Source organism: Sebastes fasciatus, chromosome 20 (assembly GCF_043250625.1).
Source record: "Sebastes fasciatus isolate fSebFas1 chromosome 20, fSebFas1.pri, whole genome shotgun sequence".
Taxonomy (NCBI): Eukaryota; Metazoa; Chordata; class Actinopteri; order Perciformes; family Sebastidae; genus Sebastes; species Sebastes fasciatus.
Genome location: NC_133814.1, coordinates 21771705 through 21794247, shown reverse-complemented (window position 1 = coordinate 21794247; position 22543 = coordinate 21771705). Strand labels below are relative to the sequence as shown.

The 22543-nt window shown below is 42.6% G+C and overlaps 1 protein-coding gene across 7 annotated transcripts in view; it reads left to right on the top strand.

Annotated features, from left to right (window-relative positions):
• The window catches only part of sdk2b (sidekick cell adhesion molecule 2b), a 334097-nt gene that overhangs the window by 279366 nt on the left and 32188 nt on the right, over positions 1-22543 (top strand). For all 7 annotated transcript variants that reach the window (XM_074619353.1, XM_074619350.1, XM_074619349.1 and 4 more), the window contains exons 15-32: positions 376-523; positions 2498-2638; positions 3334-3515; positions 5177-5292; positions 6817-7012; positions 7395-7493; positions 9001-9192; positions 11707-11828; positions 11973-12082; positions 13488-13638; positions 13772-14009; positions 16162-16277; positions 16449-16638; positions 17787-17885; positions 18347-18541; positions 20522-20723; positions 21163-21266; positions 22034-22104. In XM_074619353.1, coding sequence (XP_074475454.1) covers positions 376-523; positions 2498-2638; positions 3334-3515; positions 5177-5292; positions 6817-7012; positions 7395-7493; positions 9001-9192; positions 11707-11828; positions 11973-12082; positions 13488-13638; positions 13772-14009; positions 16162-16277; positions 16449-16638; positions 17787-17885; positions 18347-18541; positions 20522-20723; positions 21163-21266; positions 22034-22104 — 2672 coding nt within the window. The remainder of the gene's footprint in view (positions 1-375; positions 524-2497; positions 2639-3333; positions 3516-5176; positions 5293-6816; positions 7013-7394; positions 7494-9000; positions 9193-11706; positions 11829-11972; positions 12083-13487; positions 13639-13771; positions 14010-16161; positions 16278-16448; positions 16639-17786; positions 17886-18346; positions 18542-20521; positions 20724-21162; positions 21267-22033; positions 22105-22543) is intronic.

Below are 22543 nucleotides of genomic sequence, written 5' to 3'. Positions count from 1 at the left end.
AAGAAAACTTCAGAACTCAAGGTAACACGGGGTGAGTAACTGATATACAAATGATCATTTTGGGGTGAAGTATTCCTTTAAGTTCGTACACTGTAGAGCTGCGTTGGGCTTAAATCTGCAGCACGTTGTGCCCTTGCTTCCTTTTTCTCAGCATGACTTGTTTCATTTAATGAATTTGAATTTTAAATTGTGACCTGCCGTGACAAAATGATTGCAGGCGTGATAGTGTAAAATCCCTTCTGAATATTGGTGAAATGGCTCTAAATGTTAAAGACGCCTTCCTTAGAAAAATGTTACATTGGTGAACGGGTTAGCATAGCAGTGAACAAGATACGTGTGGAACAAGGTGTTAACCTTGGTGTTCTTTTGTTCTAGACGCTCCCTGGGCCATCCTGCTGGCCAATATCGAGCCAGAGTCCATAGCAGTGACGGTCAATGGCTTGATCCCGGCGCGCTCCTATCAGTTCCGCCTCTGTGCCGTTAATGATGTGGGGAAGGGGCAGTTCAGCAAGGAGACCGACCGGTGAGCTAAAGACGGATCCTATATCTCTCCACATCAACACCATAACTGTTTTTTGTCCCTTTTATCCAGGTTATACCAAACAGAGAAATATAATATGGTAGTGTACAGTCTCCTTTGTAGGGCGAGCCTTCAAGCTACACTTTTCCATACAATTATTTAAGGACATGTTATTGTAAAATCATATTTTTTTCATTGTAGAGAAGCATTTATGCATTATTTTCTTTTCAAATCCACCAAACAACAGTATGAAGGTAACATTTATTTGGCAAAAACAATGAGAGATCTCTGTCAAATGTCAGAAAAGTTGTTGTTGTAGCACTGCATTGTACCCAAGAAATCAGTTTCCTAGACAACCAGTTTGACTGATCCCTTCGGTTAAGAGTCAGAGGGATAGGCATGTAAGCCTACCAAAGCGGGATACACACACACAAACATGCACCACTACATGTAAACACACATTCACACTCGCAAACACCCGCATGCTCTCACATTCTGAAAAGCCGCAGGAGGGATTTAGGTTTGAGGCGACATCAGGTTTGGCCTTTCCGCGGCCTCGCACAACTTCAAGCACTCATTCCTCCCTCTATCCCTCACCCTCCATCCCTCCCTCCCTCCACCAGTCTGTCACGCTGCCTCACGCTGCCAGCTCCCTAGCCAGAGGAGAGCCACGGGGGGCTCCGTCTGTGTGATGCAGGGGGGCTGGCACCGTACACTCTGTTACGCCATTTGTTACTTAGTCACCGCCACTGATCTCAGTCCCATTTCTCATACGTATCTTCTCCCCAGACACTCGTGGTGTTTTATCCATACATAACGTTTAGGTAGCTTAGTAGCCCAAGCATCCTATGTCTTCCTCAGATGTGGTGTTAAGGTCGGGCGCTGTGCACACAAGGACTGGTCAGGGTTTTTAATGTGCTTCACCCCTCTGAGCCTAATACCCACTGCAATTTTGAAAAATGCTAAAAAGTGTGCAAGAGGCTGAGAGATGAAACCACGCCTACTTCTGTGTGACAAAAGCCTCGACGCAGCGCCGACAAACACGGCTAGCTTGGAAAATAGTGATGCGAAGTACTGAATTTGGTCAATTTACTGTTTATCAGACCACAGATGAGGAACTGAGACTGAGACCCTCCAAGACGCTATGAGAAGACGCGAGGAGGGGCTTCTGATTAAAGAACATTAATAACATTCTTTTTATATGCCGTGGCCGGAGGCGTTACGTTTTCAGGTTGTACGTACGTCTGTACGCATGCACGTACGTCCAGTCCATTCACGCGATAACTTAGGAACGCCTGGAGGCAATTTCTTCAAATTTGGCACAAACGTCTGAACTGTTTTAGAATTTGGGAGGTCAAAGGTCAAGGTTACTGTGATCTCACAAAACCCGTTTTTGGCCATACCTCAAGAATTCATACGCTAATTATAACAATTTCACACTAATGTCTAACAACATTTGATTGGTTTGCGGAGGTATACAACCACGAGGCAGTAATTCCAGTTTGTATAAATGTCATGATGTAGATTAGTCCCAAACGGTCGACTCTATCTCAGAATTGGCCTTTCAAGATTAGGGCTGATTTACAACAGGAGATGGCGTGTTGAGCCATTTTCAACCATGAAATGAAGATTTTTATAGACTAGCATTGATGTGTTTCATCACAGTTCAGACATATCATTTAGTTTATAGCTTAAAGAAACACATTAAAATGTGCAGTTACACTTTAACAAAGACAACAAAGTGGTAAGAAACAGTTGAGGGACGGAAAAAGAGGGTTTGTATTAAGTGCTTCAGTTGAAATTAAACTGGTGTTTAGCTTTAAAATTGATATGCTTCATTTAAGATGTTCATTTATACAAGCTTCATTTGAGTTGGAAGCTGTGTTCATGATGATTTTCAGAAAGAAAATGTTCATTAATGTCTATTTCTCACAGCCCTCTTGTTCATATCTCTGCATGTGTGTGTGTGTTCTGTAGTGTCTCTCTCCCAGAGGAGCCTCCTAGTGCTCCTTCTCAAAACGTCATCGCGAGCGGCCGCACCAACCAGTCCATCATGATCCAGTGGCAGCCTCCGCCGGAAAGCCACCAGAACGGCATCCTCAGGGGCTACACCATCCGGTAAGATCCCTGCTCACCTATCTATGTCTCACTTTTTATTTCAAAGGCTGTTTGAAGTTCAAACATTCAGTTCAGCACGAGGTTCACCGTCATGTCCTGTTAGACTCAAAACAGCTCTTAATACAGGGATGCAAATATCTAGAGTTCAGAAGGAAGATACAGCAGGAGAAGAAGGTGTTTTAATTTGTGACATTGACAATTTAGTATATCCACTTTCAGCATGAACAAATATAAAGACATTATCTTATTATGGTAAGAGCTGGAATTCAGTCACACGCCGTATGTTTCACGTACGAGCCCCTCCAGTGTCAGTTTAACACCACTGCATTTAAAAAAATAATTTAGTTTGAGAGAAAACTAAAAATTGTTTGACTTCAAAAAACTTTAGCGACTCTAATAGGCAGAGTCAGCAATGTGCCAAACTGACTTTATATCCTGTAAACATGTAATTAGTTTGTTTTTTCTGTCAGGGCTTTTTATTCATTACATCCAAATGAAACAGCAGGTGTTTTCCAGACAACAGACAGTGCTGTCAGTGGTTTTTAATTGCTTGTTTGCTGGTGCTTTGTCTCCCCCTAGCAGGGAGTCTGGTGTACTGGCTAAAGCTTGTCCTCTCTTTGTCAGTGACCCATCTAAAATGTAAAATTCAGCATGCAAACACAGGTTTATAATGCTTTTAATTATATGTGTGTCAGGTACCGTCTGACGGGGCTGCCTGTGGACTACCAGATGAAGAACATCTCCAGCCCTGATGTGACGAACCTGCTGCTGGAGGACCTCATCATCTGGACCAACTATGAGATCGAGGTGGCGGCCTACAACGGGGCGGGTTTGGGCACTTTCAGCCATAAAGTCACTGAGTGGACTCTGCAGGGAGGTGAGCACACGTATCATCAATGATATTGATCTGAGGCCAAAGCTGTTATGCTGACTACTTTCTTTCTTTCTTAATTATTCAATGTGTCATTTTTAATAAGTCTGCATAAAGGGGAGAGCGGGGGCACAACCTAACACATTTTGGTTTTGGCTAATCATGTTTTTATACAAGCAACATACACATCTCTGCTACAAATGAACACTTGAAATTTGCTTCTATGACCTACCGTACATATAAGGTTGGATTCAGTAACTTAGACACACAGCTCAGTAATCGAAAAACTAGTATGTTAAAAAAATTTACTTGCGGACTATGAAAACATTCTTTGCCACAGATCTCCACAAAAACACGTCCAAACTTTTTTTTAAATTAGTGAGAGACCATCTCCTGGTATTGTGGTAAACTGACCAGAAACACACCGTGCTTGACGCTGTGTAACTACGTAAAATGTCCATGTTACATTTAATCCCAAATTAGGAATTGTCCCGCACATCCCTATGTGATTAACTTTAAGCAAGCTTCTCTTTTATGCATGATGATTGTTCATGATGAACAAGACTGGGATGTAACGTCCTGCAAGTGCAGTGTACACGAGAAAAAAAAAAACTTCTTGGTCAGTGGTTCCCAACCTGGGGTCCGGGCCCCTAGGTGGGCGCCAAAGATGCTGCTCTGAGGTCGTCAAAATTAGATTTGCAGGTGAATAACTAAAATCTTAATAACACACTTACTGGAAGATTTCTACAAAAGTCTGTAAATAAAACTATTTAAAAAGATATATTTTTTTGCTATTTAGTAGACCACATTCTCTTTAAACACAGTATTTCAGCACAGTTGCAGATAAAGATCCAGCTACACTAATATTATTGGTATTCTACTATTTGTAGAATCAGATTCCAGTAGTGGCTGCGCAGGATTGTTTCCCAGTCTTGTGATTTCCAATAACTTCAGAGCGTCCAAAAGTCTAAATTTATTGACAAAAGATAGAAATTTACAACATGTTTTTATCTTAATTAAATATTCTGCTTCAATCCATATTTGTTGGCATTTAGCCTTTCAAAAAACACATTTTCACTGAGGTCAAAAACCTGTTTTCTCTCCCGCTTACCGCACATAAAGACACAAACCTGTATTAATGAGGCGGTCTAGCAGCAGTCTAACAACACCATAAGTTACATTTATTTAACAACAATAACAAAAAATCTATTTAGGCTCCAACACTGTTATAGTAAATTAATTAAGTTTAAAAAAAAAGATCATATTTCAAGGAAAAAAGGTTGGAAACCACTATTCTAGTTAGCATCAAGTTAATTTTTCATCTGTGACTGAAATCATCCACTAAAAGTCAGTGCTGACTGATGCTCAACTGCATTATCATTGATTCTTCTTTGTAAGGGACCACACAAAGGTGTGGCGTCCCCCCATGAAATCTATGAGCAGCTCACACAGTCTCAAACAAACCCACAGAGAGCCCTGGTATTAGGTGTCCGTGTCATCAGGAAGAGAGTGATGGCGGTATCTGCCCTGACCTGTGCAGCAGCGATCAATACTGACATCAAAATAGATGCAGGCAGACTTCCAGCAGTCAACTGAAATGTGTTCTCACACCTTTATTTTCTATCTTCCCACTTCTCCTTTTTCTTCCTCTCCTCGTCCATCCCCAGTACCCACCATCGCCCCCGGCAACGTGCAGGCCGAGTCGGTCAACTCGACAACGATCCGTTTCACGTGGATAGCCCCTAACCCTCAGTTCATCAACGGCATCAACCAGGGCTACAAGGTCAGTAGCCGCCACGGCGCCGTCACCAGCAGCCATCACGTCCACATTGACAGAACTGTCAGAGCTGAACTTGTAGTATCACATATCCTGTGTAGCAAGAGGGAGAGCAGAGCCAAGGGGCAAAAGACATTTGGTTGCCATCGTGAACGATGGACTTGGTTCACCCATTTGTCAGTGGGAGGTCATTCTCTTTATCTTTACAACCATTTTTCATATGTTTTATTGTGAAGCTGCGTGCACGTAATGATGAATGTCTTCATTATTTTGTCATGGGCTCTTGACTACAGTCCATCTCTCCGTCTCTTGTGTATACTTCATTGAAATAAATGTAGCCCACGGGGAATCATAAAGCCGCAGCCAAAGGGTACTTCTATTTTTTCCGTCGACTCTGTTGCGACTTAATTATGTCTTTGGTTCTTTTTTTTTCCTGCCTTTTTGTCTGTCTGTTCAATAGCGCTCCACAGGCCTTACTCTGCTGGGCGGAGGGGTCACTGTGCAAACCCAATCGGAATTTGAAATACTGGATATTTTCTCCAGAGAGAGACTTGAAGGAAGAAAGTGTAAGATTTAGGAGGAATCTATTGGCAGAAATGGAATATAATATTAATAAGTATGTTTTCTTTAGTGTATAATCACCTGAAAATAAGAATCGTTGTGTTTTTGTTACCTTAGAATGAGCCGTTTATATCTACATACGTCTACTTGTCGTCTATTTGACTCTAAATGGGACCATCATTTACTAAATGAACATCATGCTGTATTGAAGAAGACTTGAAACTAGCGATTGAGACCATAAACTCATGTTTACAATGTTTACTGAGGTACTAAATCAAGTGAGAAGTAGGCTCCTTTTCTCATAGACTCATAAACAATCAGACCTCTTTTTGCAACCAGAGGAGTCGCCCCCTGCTGGCTGTTAGAAAGAATGCAAGTTTAAGGCACTTCAGCATTGGCTTCACTTCTCAGACCCCGGAGTTGCCCGCTGAGACCTTCAAAAAGTGATCTTGAGACCGGTCTTGAGTACTACAACTCTGCTTTCAGAGAGAAACGGAAAAAGACAGATAGAGAGAGGGAAAAAAAAGAGCAAGAGTGGCAGACAGTCAAGTCTGTATTCTTCCAACATCTTCTTGCCAGCTCTTTATTTCCCTGGAAGCTCCCTCTCTCTGGAAACTGGAAACAACCCCAATCGACCTGCCGTTGGGACTCATTACCTAAGCACGTAATTGGTCGATCCAGGTCCCATTTGTAGATGCTATATGGTTCGCAATCAACATGCATGATGGGATGACTCTCCCACTCTGTCTTAATGGAGCTATTCCCGCACAGTCAAAACCTCTTTAGGGTATCTTTCTAAATAAAGATAGAGCTATGATGCCAAATAACTCCTCAGAGTGGCTCAGTTTACCGGAGAGAGAGACACTCCTGTTAGTTTTCTGAGAATAAATGTGTGAGAATTATTACAGAAAAATGATTAGCTGCTGTCTGGATCATTTTTTTTGTTTCTTTTCATTTCTCTGTTTTTAGTTGCTGGCCTGGGAGCCTGGCAGAGACGAAGAAGTTGCTATGGTAACGGCGCGACCGAACTTCCAGGACAGCGTCCATGTGGGATATGTGACAGGACTGAAGAAGTTCACAGAGTATTACACCTCTGTGCTGTGTTTCACCACGCCCGGAGACGGCCCCCGCAGCCCGCCCAAGGCGTTAAGGACACACGAGGACAGTGAGTGACTTTTCTTCCACAGTCTTCTCTCCGTGGCGCTGGCGAGGGGGGACACCGAGCATCTCACAGTAACACATCCTGCGGGCGAGATCTATTATTCATGCAGAACGAAGTTGTGGAGAAGTGCTAATGACTGAGTTTATTCTGCATCTAGCCGGGATCATCATAAATGGGACTTAGTTCCCTTTCAGATAATTGGTTAAGCTTTAACAAAATTTCCCTCAACTTGTCAGCGGTTACCTTGTTTTTTGCTTGATTTGTAAACACATTTAAAATGCAAATGCTGTTTGCAGCTGTGCCAACTGATGCTCAGCATGAATTAATACTGAATGTCTCATTTGCCCATTGGCCCAGCTCATTATTCTTATTTGTCCCTGTCCAGCCCCCGGTGCTGTGGGTCACCTGAGCTTCACCGAGATCCTGGACACCTCACTCAAAGTCAGCTGGAGCGAGCCCGGCGAGAAGAACGGAGTTCTCACAGGTATATTCACTTCACTCCAAAATTATACTTGTAGTAAGGCCGGCTGTGAATCAGGAGGTAGAGCAGGTCGTCCTTTAACCACAAGGTTGGCGGTAGGGCTGTCCCGAATATCATTTTTTTGGGCTTCGAAACTTCGGTGAGAATTATTCAAAGGTATTCAAAGCTGTCTGTCTCCATCTCCCACGTTTCAGTGCCCAGGACGGCGCCACTGCCGCAGTACTGTACACACACGCACATCTACACACAAATATATGACAGGAAAATGCAAAATACTCACCTGCGAATATTATATGTCTAGGGCTTTTATTGTGAAAGGTAAGAACGGAAGGAGTGGATCTTGGTTCAGACAACGGAGCCGCTATGTTGTTGTTTCATGAGTATAGGCGCAACTCAACTGCTTCCGCACAATGTGATTGGTTGATGCCTTTATTTGCGGTGTGAAAGAAACTTTTTCGCCACATAATATTCATGTACAATGTGAGAATACTCAACAAAAAAACAACAGTTAGAAAAAATATATTGACGTGCAAATGAATCACACAAAAAAAAAACATTGCAGGTGTGTAAAGAACCTTTAGGATGGGTACTATTTGCGTCATGCACATACTACTGCAGAGGCCGCATGAGCTTATAAGAGACCAAGTATACCAATTGCATCAGTGAGACAACACTTCAGTCAGAACCTCTTACATAAAACATCACATTGCAAACAAAGAGCATTGTATCCTCCCCCAAGCTCTGCAAGTGAAATCACAAAGAGGCTCCCTTCCTAAAACACAGCTCAAGTCTTAAATAATAGAAGAAGTAAGCAGAGACGAAGGGCAGTTTACTAAAACAGTATAACCCTTTAGATCGGTCATAACTGTAACCTGTATTGAAATATAAAGGGTTAATTAATGTTTAAAATAAAGATTTTGTCTCACTTGACCGGGGATGTATGTGTCCTTAATTCTAGTGAACTTCTATTGCAGTTTACATAATGCTCTTCTCCTTCATTCTGTATAAACTCAGAGTAAAGAACAAATGCCCACTAGTAGCATTAATATTGAAGTGTTTACAAAGGTTGAATATTGTGAAGTGTTTTTCCAAAACATTTTAATGTGCTGCACGATCCCAGGAGACAAACACTGACATGCCATGTGAAATTATTGATTTGGCAAGAAGTGTTGCCTAATGCCTTATGCAATCACATGAAAAGAGCTGCTGGCCAAGGAGCAAATTGCATTAACTTAGAGAGGGTAAGCGTGTGTGTGTGTGTGTGTGTGTGTGTGTGTGTGTGTGTGTGGATGGGAGTGGGTGGAGGATGTGTGTGTGTGCAGGGACGTATAATCACAGGCTGATTTAATTTGCTATATTCAATTTTTGATGAAGTTAATTTGATATTTCTGTTAGCTTGCCCCGTAGCATGCGAGCTGAGAGTTGCCATTGTTGTAAAACTGCTGTCGAATTTTTCCCTGAGAGGATTCTCTTGTCTGTTTGCTGTCAACTCGTCTCTGCCGCTCTGCAGGTTACCGCATTTCGTGGGAGGAGTTCAACCGAACGAACACCAGAGTTACGCACTACCTGCCAAACGTCACCTTAGAGTACCGGGTCACCGGGCTCACCGCTCTCACCACCTACACCATTGAAGTGGCGGGGATGACCTCCAAAGGCCAGGGCCAGCTGTCCTCTTCCACCATCTCCTCCGGCGTCCCACCAGGTCAGTAACCAAACAAGTACAGATACGTAAAGCCAGTAACGTAAGCCGCAGAGCGCCAGCCGCCGTCTGACTTCTGTTGCTCCTAAAGTAGTGTTACTATGGTAAGAATAACAATCTGATACAATTCAAAACAGCGCATCAGCTTTACTACTCCAAAGACAAGATTTTCCCTGATGTGTCCCCGTCTGTAACAGCTGCAAAGAGACAGACGGGACATTGACACATTCTCTTGTCGGAAATTGTTTACTTATTGGAAGAGTGTATTTAAATGTTTCTCTAAAGCCTTTGAGAAGCACTGGTACCCTAACCCAGTAGTTGCTGTCTTTAGGTGCCATGAGTGTGTTACCTATGGCAAACAAATATCAAACTCAGGCCATTTCATTTGGTATGGTTGTAGCAAGGAATCTTATTGTACTTATGTGGCACCAACATATGATATGTGGATAAGAGAGTTGATGAATGTGTTGCATTAAGAAAGGTTGAGGTTCTCTAATAAGAACAAGATTCAAATATCTGGGGTGTGGACTGATGATGTGAATGCATACCCTCTATTGCTGTGTATGTTCTTTATTTTACTCGTAATGTTAAAGAGATATGATGTGTATTTGTTGAGATAATCGTGGCTGAGTTGATGGTAAGAATGGCTTCTGAGCGATGCAAACAGCGTTACCGCGGTTTTGCCCTCGGCGGGTCACATTACCGCAGTCTTGGAAAGGGAGGAGTGAGCGGAGGGGTACTCAGTTGGTTGCAATCTGCAACTACACCACTAGATGCAATCAAATCCTACACACTGTACCTTTAAAGCTCAGTTCACCCAAATTACAAAAAAAATATTTATTTTCTCACTTACCTCTCATGATATCAAACCACACAGTTATTTGTCCAGGTCGTGAGATATCCGGCTCTGAAATATCTGCCTCTACCTCAGTATATTAGAGGTGAATAAAGTTTAATTTGTGTTGTCACAGCGCTAAAAAGTTGAATTTCTTGACATTTCTTTCCAGAAATAATGAGTTCAATCAGTTACTCTGTCTGTATAATCCAAAAATAATCAAAATCGAAGCAATCAAGACCAAGATATCCAGCCTTTTAGTTCCTAGTAACCAAAAACACTGGATCCTACGTTTCCCATAATACAACTCAATGGCATCTTTCATTAGAGCCTCATTAAATGCCGTCTTTCAAACTCCACATCTCCATTCTGTAATGCAGGCTTTCTGTTAAAATGTTATATTCAGGGTTAATTGTTGAATAGCAACAGGATCCTTTCCCGCATATTTACTGTTTCACATTAAATTAAACACACTCTCTGTTTTCTGGCGCCAAACACAATGAAATCGGACCCCAGTCACCTCAGCTTGGGGCCGAGCCAAAAAACACCAATACACATGTCTGCGCCACATCTGCGAAATAACGGCTCCCACGAGAGCATTAAGGACAATTACAGCGTTTAATGATTTCATATTTGCAAAATTGTGTAATAGAAATACAATGCCCACATCAATTACTGGAGCAGCATTCAGAGCCTGTACATCTGTGAAACCTGTGAAATGACAGGCTGTTACATTGAGAGCGGTCGTAATAGTCCCCAGAATGGTAATTACTCTGGCTGTATACGTGTAAAGAAAACACCTATGTGCCTGCAAGCCGCGCCGTAGCGATGCAGCTAAAAGCCACCTCAGTAATCAGTCATGCAAATGATTTAGAAATTTTTACTACGACGCGTATAATCTGCATTTCATTAGGGTTCAATACACCCGCATTTAAGCAATCTTGGGGAAAAATTGCTCAGTGCGCCCAGGGGAGTGATTATATGTTTTTAATATTAGGCCACTGTCCACACTCCAATATGCCACAGTTTGACGTTAATATCCTCAACTAGGATTTATGCACTATATTGTGCTTTGGAATGGGGATATGTTATGGTAGGTTTAATGTTTATCCCGAGGGAGGCATGAGGAGAAAAAGGAGGATTTTATGCACAAGCACATTCACACACATACCTACCTACACACACACAAACAAACCATGATATTCATATACACACACGCAGAAAAAAAAGCCCTCCCGCTGTTCTTTCAATCCACCATTTTTCCGATTTGCTTCCCCTCCAGGATTTCCAGGGAATAATCCATTCTTATTGTTTACTCAGCTCAAGTGTAAACAGCGAGATATCAGATTGAATCGTATCTCCAGATAACTGCGGTGTAATTGACATTCATGGCATTGTCTCCACCTGTGTACTCTGCGTAAGCATCTTTTTTTTTTCCAAATCAAATCTACTTTTGCTGTTTTAGCTGAAGTTGGGAGCACAAGGGAGAGGTGAGGTTACTGAGGAATGCATCTGTGTGCGGTATCTGTACGGCCACAAGGGGGCGCTGGGGTAGATAGATTTTCCAAAGCAATGTCCAGAACAAGTCTGTGTGAGAGGCAGCCACACTAAATATACCTACAGTAGTGTCAGTGATTTGCTCCCTCACTCATTCTCTCTTTGTCCTCTCTGCTTCCTTATAGAGCTCCCTGGCCCTCCTACCAACATGGCAATTTCCAACATCGGCCCACGCTCTGTCACCCTGCAGTTCAAACCTGGCTACGATGGCAAAACCTCCATTTCCCGTTGGCAGGTGGAGGCCCAGGTGAACCACATTTAATCCAACTTCAGTTGCCTTAATCACGTGTTGTTGCTTTTGGATTGTTTCAAGATATTGACACAAAGAGATTAGCAATTCTTGCACTTCTATCTGCTGTATTTGTGACGCTCTTTGTTGTTTTGGTCCCAGGTGGGTGTGGTGGGAGAAAATGAGGACTGGGTGATGGTCCACCAGGTGACCAACGAGCCCGAGGCTCGCTCCCTGGAGGTGCCAGGTCTCAACCCGTACACCTTCTACAGGTAACCTATTGGGAACATTTATCTGTAACGGGCATCTGAATGTAACCAATTTTTGTTTGACAATAAACCTATAAATGGGCCTAAACTAGACTCTTTTTTTTTTTTTTAAATATATAAAATAACTTTATTTTAGTGTTTTCAAATATGCAAGAACAGTACAACTTATTCCCACTAAAAACAGCAACAGCAACAGACCGTTGCTATGGGCCCAGTTCTGATGTCGGACTCTAGCGGACTGTATTTGGGTCAAATTATTGATTTCTTAAGTAAGTAGCCGTGTAATAAGCGGGATAATGTACAGCTAGAGGGGCATTATTGTGAAATAAACCCCTTCAGTGCGCTGCAGGACCCCTCCGCTTCGTGTGGGGGTGCCGCATCACCCTGTCGGGGTTTATTTCGCAACAATGACTGAATGAATTGCTGTACATTATTCCTTACTTATTACATACTTAAATATATATTAAAAAAAGCATTCGAATAGCGATTTGGAGGTTGAATACCACGGCAACGGTCAAAGCTTCGAAGCATTCGGGACATAAATACTCACTCTTTTTCATTCATGCACAGCTCACTTGTAATGAAAGATATTGCACTGCACAATCGTAGTCCGTAACTTGAAGCACAATGCTTTTAACTGCGTAACGTCTGTTACGATATATCAACATGTGGATTGACTCCCCCGATAAGATTACCCGCACTGAATAAACAGATATCTAACGGTACGTTAGACATAGAAAACCCATATAGGCAAACTAACTTGAAACTTTGAGGCCTTTTTCTACAATTCTAGTTTTATTAGGGATTATTCTGCTCATGATTTCCCCGGTACAAACTAAAGCTAGATAAGTGTGTGCAGATTGTGACAAACAACAGATAAGGTGTATGTGTTTCAGTATCAGTTAATTTCAGCACATCCCAGGAGCCTTATCTCATTCTCTACCCCCTTTGATTTGGATACAAGCTTGTTATGGATAGTTTGATTTTAAAATTATTTTTACATGATCTTTATCTCGGCGCAGTCTGCTTGTTTTCCATGTTCACATTCAATCTCGCCAACGAGCCAATCCCTGAAGACCTACAACAGCTATGGTTCTCATCATCCCAACATCAGTGCTGCCAGTTTACATTTGAGCGGAGATAAACGCTCACGTTGGATCAAAATGTTATTGTTTTGCATATTCAGGCTGTAACACAAATAAGCCCTCCTCTCGTGTTCATGCGGCGTTCATATTCAATGCTCTGATCTCAGTTCAAATGCAATAAGCTTCATGTAAGAGGATGCACGCTGCAAGCACCGCAATAATGCCGGGAGTCTAATTTCAAACTGCCAGATTCTGAAATGAAACCATCCTTTTTGCAGAAGTTAGATTATTATAAATTATAATGTTTAACTCCCAAACACCAGGTTCCGTATGCGTCAGGTGAACATTGTGGGCACCAGTCCTCCCAGCCAGCCCTCCAGGAAGATCCAGACCCTGCCGGCTCCACCTGACATGGCCCCCGCCAACGTCACCCTGCGCACCGCCAGCGAGACCAGCCTCTGGTTACGATGGATGGTGAGTAGGAATCTGCTTCCTGCGTGGGTCTCTGAATCATCCATTACTGTTCTTAATCATGAGGTTACACTATAAAGATCTAATCTAAGGAGACTGGCTTTGTTCATTTCCATCCCCCTCTCTCTATGTTCAGCCTTTGCCTGAGTGGGAATACAACGGTAACGCGGAGCAGGTGGGCTACAGGGTTCAGTACTCCCGTGCGGGCTCACAGGGCCGGGCGCTGACCCACATCATAGCTGACCGTCTGGAGAGAGAGTTTACCATCGAGGACCTGGAGGAGTGGACAGAGTACGAGGTCAGGGTCCAGGCAGTCAATGGCATCGGGACGGGGCCCTGGAGCCAGCCGGTCAGGGGCCGGACGAGGGAGTCTGGTGAGTCAGCACCTTATCTGTCATCCTCAGTGAAAAACACCGGCTGTCTGGTGTATGAAGATCAGATGATCTATGATCCAGAGTAATAGCAAACTGCATCATTAGCATTACAAAAACACAGCATTGTTTGCTTAATTACTCAAAGGCACTTTTGTTTCTTGCTGCCAAGTGTCAAGTTCCTGCAACAGAAACAACAATGAAATGAAAATGATTTATTATACGCCTGAAACAAGCCAACAGAAACACACATATTTTGTCGAGTTTGTCAAGTATTTAACACTCTTATCAACATGGGAGTGGACAAATATGCTGCTTCATGCAAATGTATGTATATATTTATTATTATAAATCAATTAACAACACAAAACAATGATAAATATTGTCCAGAAACCCTCACAGGTACTGCCTTTAGCATAAAAAATATGCTCAAATCATAACATGGTAAACTGCAGCCCAACAGGTAACAACAGCTGTCAGTGTGTCAGTGTGCTGACTTGACTATGACTTGCCCCAAACTGCATGTGATTATCATAAAGTGGGCATGTCTGTAAAGGGGAGACTCGTGGGTAACCATAGAACCCATTTTCATTCACATATCTGGAGGTCAGAGGTCAAGGGACCCCTTTGAAAATGGCAAAGCCAGTTTTTCCTCGCCAAAGTTTAGCATAAGTTGTAGCCTCTTTTGCGATGAGCAAGTATGACATGGTTGGTACCAATGGATTTCTTAGGTTTTCTAGTTTCATTTGATGCCAGTATCTTCACTCTAGCTTTAACAATGAGCCTGCTACAACTTAAAAATCGCAAGCTGTGTTAATGTGTCAGATTAAGTAGTGGCGTTAAAACTAATTTGTGTTAACGTGTTATTACCACATTAACTTTGACAGACATATTTTTGATACATAATACATATAATGATCAGTGAAATAAAGAAATAAAAAAGCTGTTTATTTCACAAAATAATTAAAAACTTTATTGAGTTGTAGCCTACAGACAATACTAATAATACCGGTTAAGGAGGTGGAGGTATAAGGAGAAGGAGCCGGTTTTGGGTGCATCCCCTCAACCAGTGAAGGAGACATTCTCTGCAACGCGCTGCAGCTCCGTCAAAAATCGACCAGACGCGTATTTTTAGCTTCTGAAATGGGCTTTGGCGCGTCTGGTGGAATCACAAGCATTGTCTGGAGTGGCTGGAACACAGCACAGCTGAGCCCAGTGGAATCGATGGGTAATTTGTGCCAAACTCTCGTCATAAATAGCCCAGCAGTTCATACCAGGCTCGAAATCAAACCCACCACTGGTTGTGTGTGCAGCGTTTCACTTCAGAATCTCAACAAAACTTGTCTAAAAAAACATATTGACAGGAAAGAGACAGAAGAGAAAACGTCGAAATCAGCTGGGGCAGCGCGGCCGGGGCATCAAGGCCGCTGTAGCCGCAGGGCATACGATTTTCAGAAGGGCATCAAGGCCGGGCAAAGTGGCCACGACGGCCATGGCCGCCGGTGAAAGTCCTGCGCTGACCATGACCATATTTTCATAGATTTTCCTCAAAAATAAAAGCAGTCTTTTTTCACTTTCCTAATACTAATGTTGTTTTTTGCAACATCTGTGTGGAATATCTACAATATTAGTCATATTAGAAGTAACACTTACACTTTACCATATGTTAAATTTATGTGTGAGCAGATTGTTGCTGGATGTCTGGACTTTTTTTTAAGCAAAAAACACCTCTTTTCCCTCCATGCTTCTGCTTTCACACTGCTCACCAGACGTTGGGTCGTAAGTAGTGGAAGGAGTCTGAGGAAATTGAGAACACATGGACTCCAATGTGGAATTCCTGTGCTCTTTTTTTTCCACTCACTCCAGCAAATTCTTAGGAATCAGCGCATTATGTCCAGGGATGAGTGCCAAGGAAGAGAAAAGGCCTATTCTCTTTATTTTCAGCAGGCCTGGAGGGTATACCAGGATATCAGAGGCTTTGTGCAAACACAAGCACACATAATATAACCGCAGCAGATCACTCAAAGTACACCTACGTCCGTACATACACACACACACACACACACAGGGAGCATGGCAAATTAATCTTTCAGAATAAAATGTCAAACAATGGACTATTCAGGCATAATGTTTTTCGCCTCTCTTTGTTTTCCAGTCCCCTCCTGTGGACCCACCAACGTGTCTGCCTTCGCCACCACCTCTAGCAGCATCCTGGTGCGCTGGTTTGAAGTTCCTGAGCCAGACAGAAATGGTCTCATTCTGGGCTACAAGGTCTGTTTGAGCTTTTCATGTATTTGCTGTTTATTTACTGAGCAGTCAAAGACCTCTAATTGATTTTTATTGCTATTTATAGGCAGTATGCAAAGCAGCAGGGTGACAGTATGTGAGGCACTTTCTCCGATTTAATTTCCAAATTCCCTTTTCTCCCAACTTATTGATCAGGTGGTGTACAAAGAGAAGGACTCTGACAGTTCGGTCCACTTCTGGATGGTGGAGGGGAACGCCACCCACAGCATCCAGCTGACTGGTCTGGGGAAATATGTCCTCTATGAGATCCAGGTTCTGGCTTTCACGCGGATCGGAGATGGACGGCCCAGTTCTCCACCCATCCTGGAGAGGACTCTGGATGATGGTAGGGACGTAGGACTAAGCAACATTGAGCATTACAGTTAAATAGCATTATTGCATTATGGCAAAACATGAAGGATACCAAAGCAATAATATAGCAATACTTTCTCATATGAAATTACATTAACCTTAATAAGTCAGGGCTTTATGGAAAGTCAATTTTTTATTTTATGTTGGTGACCTTTGTGGTTTGTTGAGGAAATTACAGTATATTCTTCATCTTAATTTTCTTCACCTTAAATGGTGAAAAGGCAGGTGGAGAATATATCTTAAGTTTGATGTGATTTTTGGTCACCAAATCGGAATTATGAGTAACTTCTGAGTTGTATTCGTGGTTGTTGTTTGTCTTTATTTCTCATGCAGATTAGCATCTAATTGACGACAATTAATTGACATTCATTTATTACATGAACAGAATACAAAGTAATGAAACAGACAGCTTCGCTATTGACAGGCTCATTGGCAATTCATCTGCCTGTTCCCTTTTGCCCAGTTTTTCTTCTGGCTCTGCGTCACAGCAGCGCAGGCGGTTTGCATGCAGATGAACGGCGCCCCCTTTGCTCGGGCTCTTTGCTCACCTGGTGAGCAGCATGAAGGGAGGCGGGCCGCCGTTCGTCTGCATGTGCTGCCCCCACGCTGCCGTGCCGCAGAGCTGGTTGAGGGTTGGCAGAGTTTCACACTGGGGTCATTACGTGACCAGGCATTATTAATCCACTTGACAAAGGCGGCTTCAACCACAGGTGCTCTCCCCGTGTGCGGGGGGGTTTTGTTTTCTGTAAGGTAGCCTGAGGAACACCAAGTTTCGCTGCTGCATCTCGTTTCATTGAGACACAATAACTTTACTTTTCCCATCACGATTTCAACGTACACGCAGTGCCAGCCTCAGGTAGCCAGCTAGAAAGCTGAAAAAAATGACTGTAGATAGAATTACCGTAGTTTTAAAAAATGTTCCTTAGTTGTTATGTATGAAAAGACCCTAAATAAACACTTTAAGTGGACTTCTTGATTACTATAAGCAAATTTAAATAGCATTTATATAAGAATGATTCTGTCCCAAGCATTTTGATCCATATAAGCGGTTGATCACTGTAACCGTGATTACGATAAGTGTTTTCCACTGTATTATGTATTATGTCTGTTGCTTTCCTGCAGTGCCAGGACCTCCAGTGGGTATCCTGTTCCCTGAGGTGCGGACCACGTCAGTCCGGCTTATTTGGCAGTCCCCCTCGCAGCCCAACGGCATTATACTGGGTTAGTAACATATAAGGAAGTTATTTTATTTCTTATATCTCTGTCGACTTTATTTATTGACATTTTACTAGAATCTGCTGCATTTGTCGTATTACTTGACTCTCAACATACTTTTGTAATGTTAATACCAAATCTTGTTATTTTGCAGCTGTAAAGGGAGTTGGATTCTCTTGTAAGCTAATTGGGGATTTCCTTGTGAGCGTTTGATTCATTATACATATGTCAGGTGATTTATTTTAAACTGTACAGTATGTCAGACCCACACAGTAGCACGCAGGAGCAGATGCTAATGGGATCATTTGAGGAGAGACAAAGCTGCTTGTTGCACAGTTTGCTTTCCCTCTTGTTGATGGCAAAACCAACACAAACAACAAATGCTTCAAATATCTAAAATACATTTTTCAGCCTAGTTTTAATTCACCATTGAGCCTCCTTATGACACATTCTGTTTGTCCCTCCAGCCTACCAGATCACATACCACCTCAACTCCTCCAATAGCAACACGCCCACAGTGGACGTGCTGATCCCCAGCGCTCGCCAGTACACAGTCACCAGCCTGAAGCAGGAGTCCATCTACGTGTTCCGCATCAAAGCGCAGACGAGGAAGGGCTGGGGCGAGGCCGCCGAGGCGCTGGTGGTCACCACGGAGAAAAGAGGTAACTTACTGAATGTGCGGTGCATTTTAATTCTACCATGTTAGAGTGCTGGATATGTGACGGATGATTATACAAAAATAATCTGAATGAGCACATGAAAAAATCATCTCTAATGGCAAAGTGAAGCGGTAGTTTGAAGCATAAAGCCCCTTTCTCACTGGACAAAAAGACAGCTACCATCTGGCTTTTGTCGTCAGTGGGAAAGGTTACAATCGACATTCATTCCAGGGACAAATGTCTCTGCAGTAGTCACGGGTATGTTACAATATATTAATGTGCAAAACATACAATTAATATGCTCTCCTCAAAGCCACCAGACTCCATTGACAGAACCAGTAATTTTACCTCACTGATCTTCAAAAAACACTTCATTTAAACTCGACAGAAACAAAATAAAACTCATCAAAGCCGTCTTTGTTAGTCTTTCCACTGTTCCAACAATCACCAAGTCTGGTTTGGTTGAAAGAAACCGTTAATTCATAGAGTTAGATGTGAAAAGAAACAGCCGTTACATGAGCTCCTCAAAGCCACCAGACTCCATTGACAGAAACAGTCATTTTAACTCGACAGAAAGTAAATAAAACTCATGAAAACCGTCTTTGTTAGTCTTTCCACTGCTCCAACAATCACCAACTCTGGTTTGAGAGTTTGAAAGAAAGACTGAATAAGTAACGGAATTAAAAAATAAGTAACCACCGTACTTCACTGTTTACTAACTCTGCTTCCGGTGCCGGCCGTGACGTTGAACGTGACAGAACAAGAAAAAAAACAGAGTAACGACATGGCATACTGGCAGTGAGAAAGGATGTTTTCCCGTTTAAAAAACCTGCATATCCACACTCATTTTGGTGGGAAAAGGGTGTAATAGTAACAAACTGGAAACACAGCAACAGTTGTATGCATAATTCTGAGAGCAGACACAGGTGTGTGATCTTAGTAATGACACATCTTGTAGAGAGCTGCACTGAGCCTCCTTTGCACTCGGTTCATTCCCAGTTAACAGTCCAGTCAGCAGATGTGTTTTCTAAAGGAGTGTTTGTGCCCTGTGGGTGTTTATCGGAAGCGCTCTGATGCAGTTGTGAGAGCGAATCAGTCCATCTGCTTCCCTCAAGGCGTGTTGGGGGATTGTTTACTCTGCAACTTTCATTTCTCGGCTACTTTCCATTCATCAGAATCACACTTTTTTTTTTTACCTCCCTTGTTTGTGCAACATAGCCCATGTAAATTTGAGCAAATGTGAATTTCTGCATCCTTCCTTGTTTTCCTCCGCCCAACATCCATTGATGCCACTCTATCCTTCATTCCCAATGTTAGTTTCTCTCATCCAACCCCTCTGTTACCACTGACTATGTTTACTCATGTAAACAGCATATTCCGTTTGGATATTCTGAATTAGGCCTTATTACGAATGGAGCATTTTCTGATGAAGACATGTAGGATGTTATTCAGATACAGCACATTCAGAATATGCTTCTCAATTTTACGTCAGTTTGCGACACACAGCATCTTGCCTGTTTATGTCCAGCTCTGTGCGTTGTACACATGGTTGTATAAAGAGAACTGGATACAGCATTGGAGGCGGGCTCCCGTTCATTCCTATGAGAGTTGCTCAGAGGCGCATGAAGTCAAAATGGCTCGACTTCCGGGTGATAAAGTACCCGGATCTTCCAGCGATGTTCCGCATCCATTGGGTCCATGGAGCAGGCGCAGTAGAGTTTCCTTTAACTCCGCCTCCCAGCCCTCGCTCCAGCCTCGATATGGGTCTCATTCACATGAATGAAGGATGGGAAATAACTCTGGATTCAGCTATTAGTGCATTTTACTTTTAGTAAAATGCATGTAAACGGGAATATTAGTGGAATATTAATTTTCTTAAGCCATGTAAACAGCTTAGTAGGAATATTGTCTTTTTTGGAATAAGGGCAAAAAACTGAATATGTTCTGCATGTAAACCTTCTGCCCGTGTGTCCATCCTTCCAGCTCGTCCCCAGCCCACCAGCCGTCCCACGGTTCCTCAGAAAGACGTCCAGGCCCGCCAGGTCCTGCTGTCGTGGGAGCCGGGCAGCGACGGCCTGTCCCCGGTGCGTTACTACACGGTGCAGCTCAGAGAGCTTCCTGAGAACAACTGGACCGTCCACTCTGCGTCCGTCAACCACGAGGCCATCTCCTACATAGTGTCCAGGTATTTTCATCCCCTTTTGTTATAACAAATGTTTTTCTATTTGTTCTCTTTAGATGTAGAGGATGATACTAAATGAAACAACACTTTATCTTCTCCCAGACCCCACCGCTGCATTCACTTAAATATTCCCTCGGCTGTTGTATAGTTGGTAAATCAACAATATCCTTTTACGGGATAATGTTCCCAGGGTATTACAGTCTGGTTTAGAACATAAACAAAAGTCAACCACATTTAGGGCTTCAGGAATTCAGCAAATGCAGCAATAAGGTCTCAGTTTGCTTGATTTTTTTTTTTTGTCTAGTAGTTTGTTTGAAAAACTTGCAGCTCTCACAATGAGACTACCTTTTTCTATTGATATCTATGGGTTAAAAGGTTTAAGATCCAGTGCCGTAGTTTATCATCTAGAGTAATGTGCTGTCCTGTGTTTCTATCCCTGAAGGCTGAAGCCCTTCACTTCCTACCAGTTCAGAGTAAAAGCCACCAATGACATAGGGGACAGTGAGTACAGCGAGGAAAGTGAAGCAATCACGACTCTACAGGACGGTAAGAGTGACATAAGAGATTCATACTATAAATATCTGATGAGTAATAAACTAGGAACAGTTCGACATTTTGGGAAATACACTTATTTGCTTTGTTGCCGATAAAAAACGCCCCGGTGGACACGTACCATAAGGCTGGGCGATACGGCCAAAATATTTTATCCCGATATAGATCGTTTCATATCTCGATAACGATATATATCACGATATAGCATGTTTTTTCTGGTAGTTCAATAAATAATTAGTCTATATGATATAACCACATGGTAAAGCCTATTTTTGTATACTCCTATTTCGTATAATATACATCCCAAAAAGTCTAACTGTTCCTTTAAATGATAAAGCTTCTGCAATGTGCTGTATGTATAATATAGTCATATTTCAAATATACTGTATGCACATATACTTTAAGTAGTTATTTATAGGCACGATAATAACACTACATCTCTGTGAGAGGAGTTGAATGTCTGCATGAATTAGCCCATTGTTGTGATTCAGACACCACTGGCAAAGTCAGCAGGTGATGTCATGTGTGCACCATCTGCAGTTACCATGACATGAGATGACAGCGTTAAAACTTTGGCAACCAACTAAAGAAATGTTCTCTTTCCAACTGCTATTTTTGACTCATCTGTCAACGGCTGTTCTGTTATAGCTATTGTGTGTTTATGCTCCATGAATGCCACTGCACCCGGATAGATTTAGCGTCTTGAATTGAGCACATTTTCAGGTCAATTTAGCCCATTTATCTCTCTTTTATTGCCTCAGCGCCCGACGAAGCACCCGCGATTCTCTCTGTCACGCCGCACACAACGACGTCCGTGCTGATCCGCTGGCAGGTAAGAGGAGACAGTAAAACTGTTTCTTTATGTTTCATTGTTTGCAAAAAATCCATGAAAGTCTAAGAAAGTGGCGTTTAATGAGAGACAGCGGCAGTACACAGAGTAGAGCTGTACTTCCAGTCTAACAGAAAACACCTGAAAGCACCTGAGTTAACAGGTCATAAAAAGAGGAAAACAGGAGGCTCCAAGCCACAATTTGACTTTTATGGAGAACACTTGTAGAGTTTATAAGGAGAGAGAGGTAGTTGTTTGCTTCTCCCCTCTGGCCCTGCTCTCTCATGTTCAATCACGGGGGATTTCTCAGTGTGACTCACCTGGATGAGCTCAGTCTGACTTCACTTACTGTAAGTCTCTTCAGTGATGGTAAGTTATGCCTCATTTCCACTGCATTGTTCAGCTCGACTCCACTCACTTTTGGTGCCAGGTCCTTTTCTCT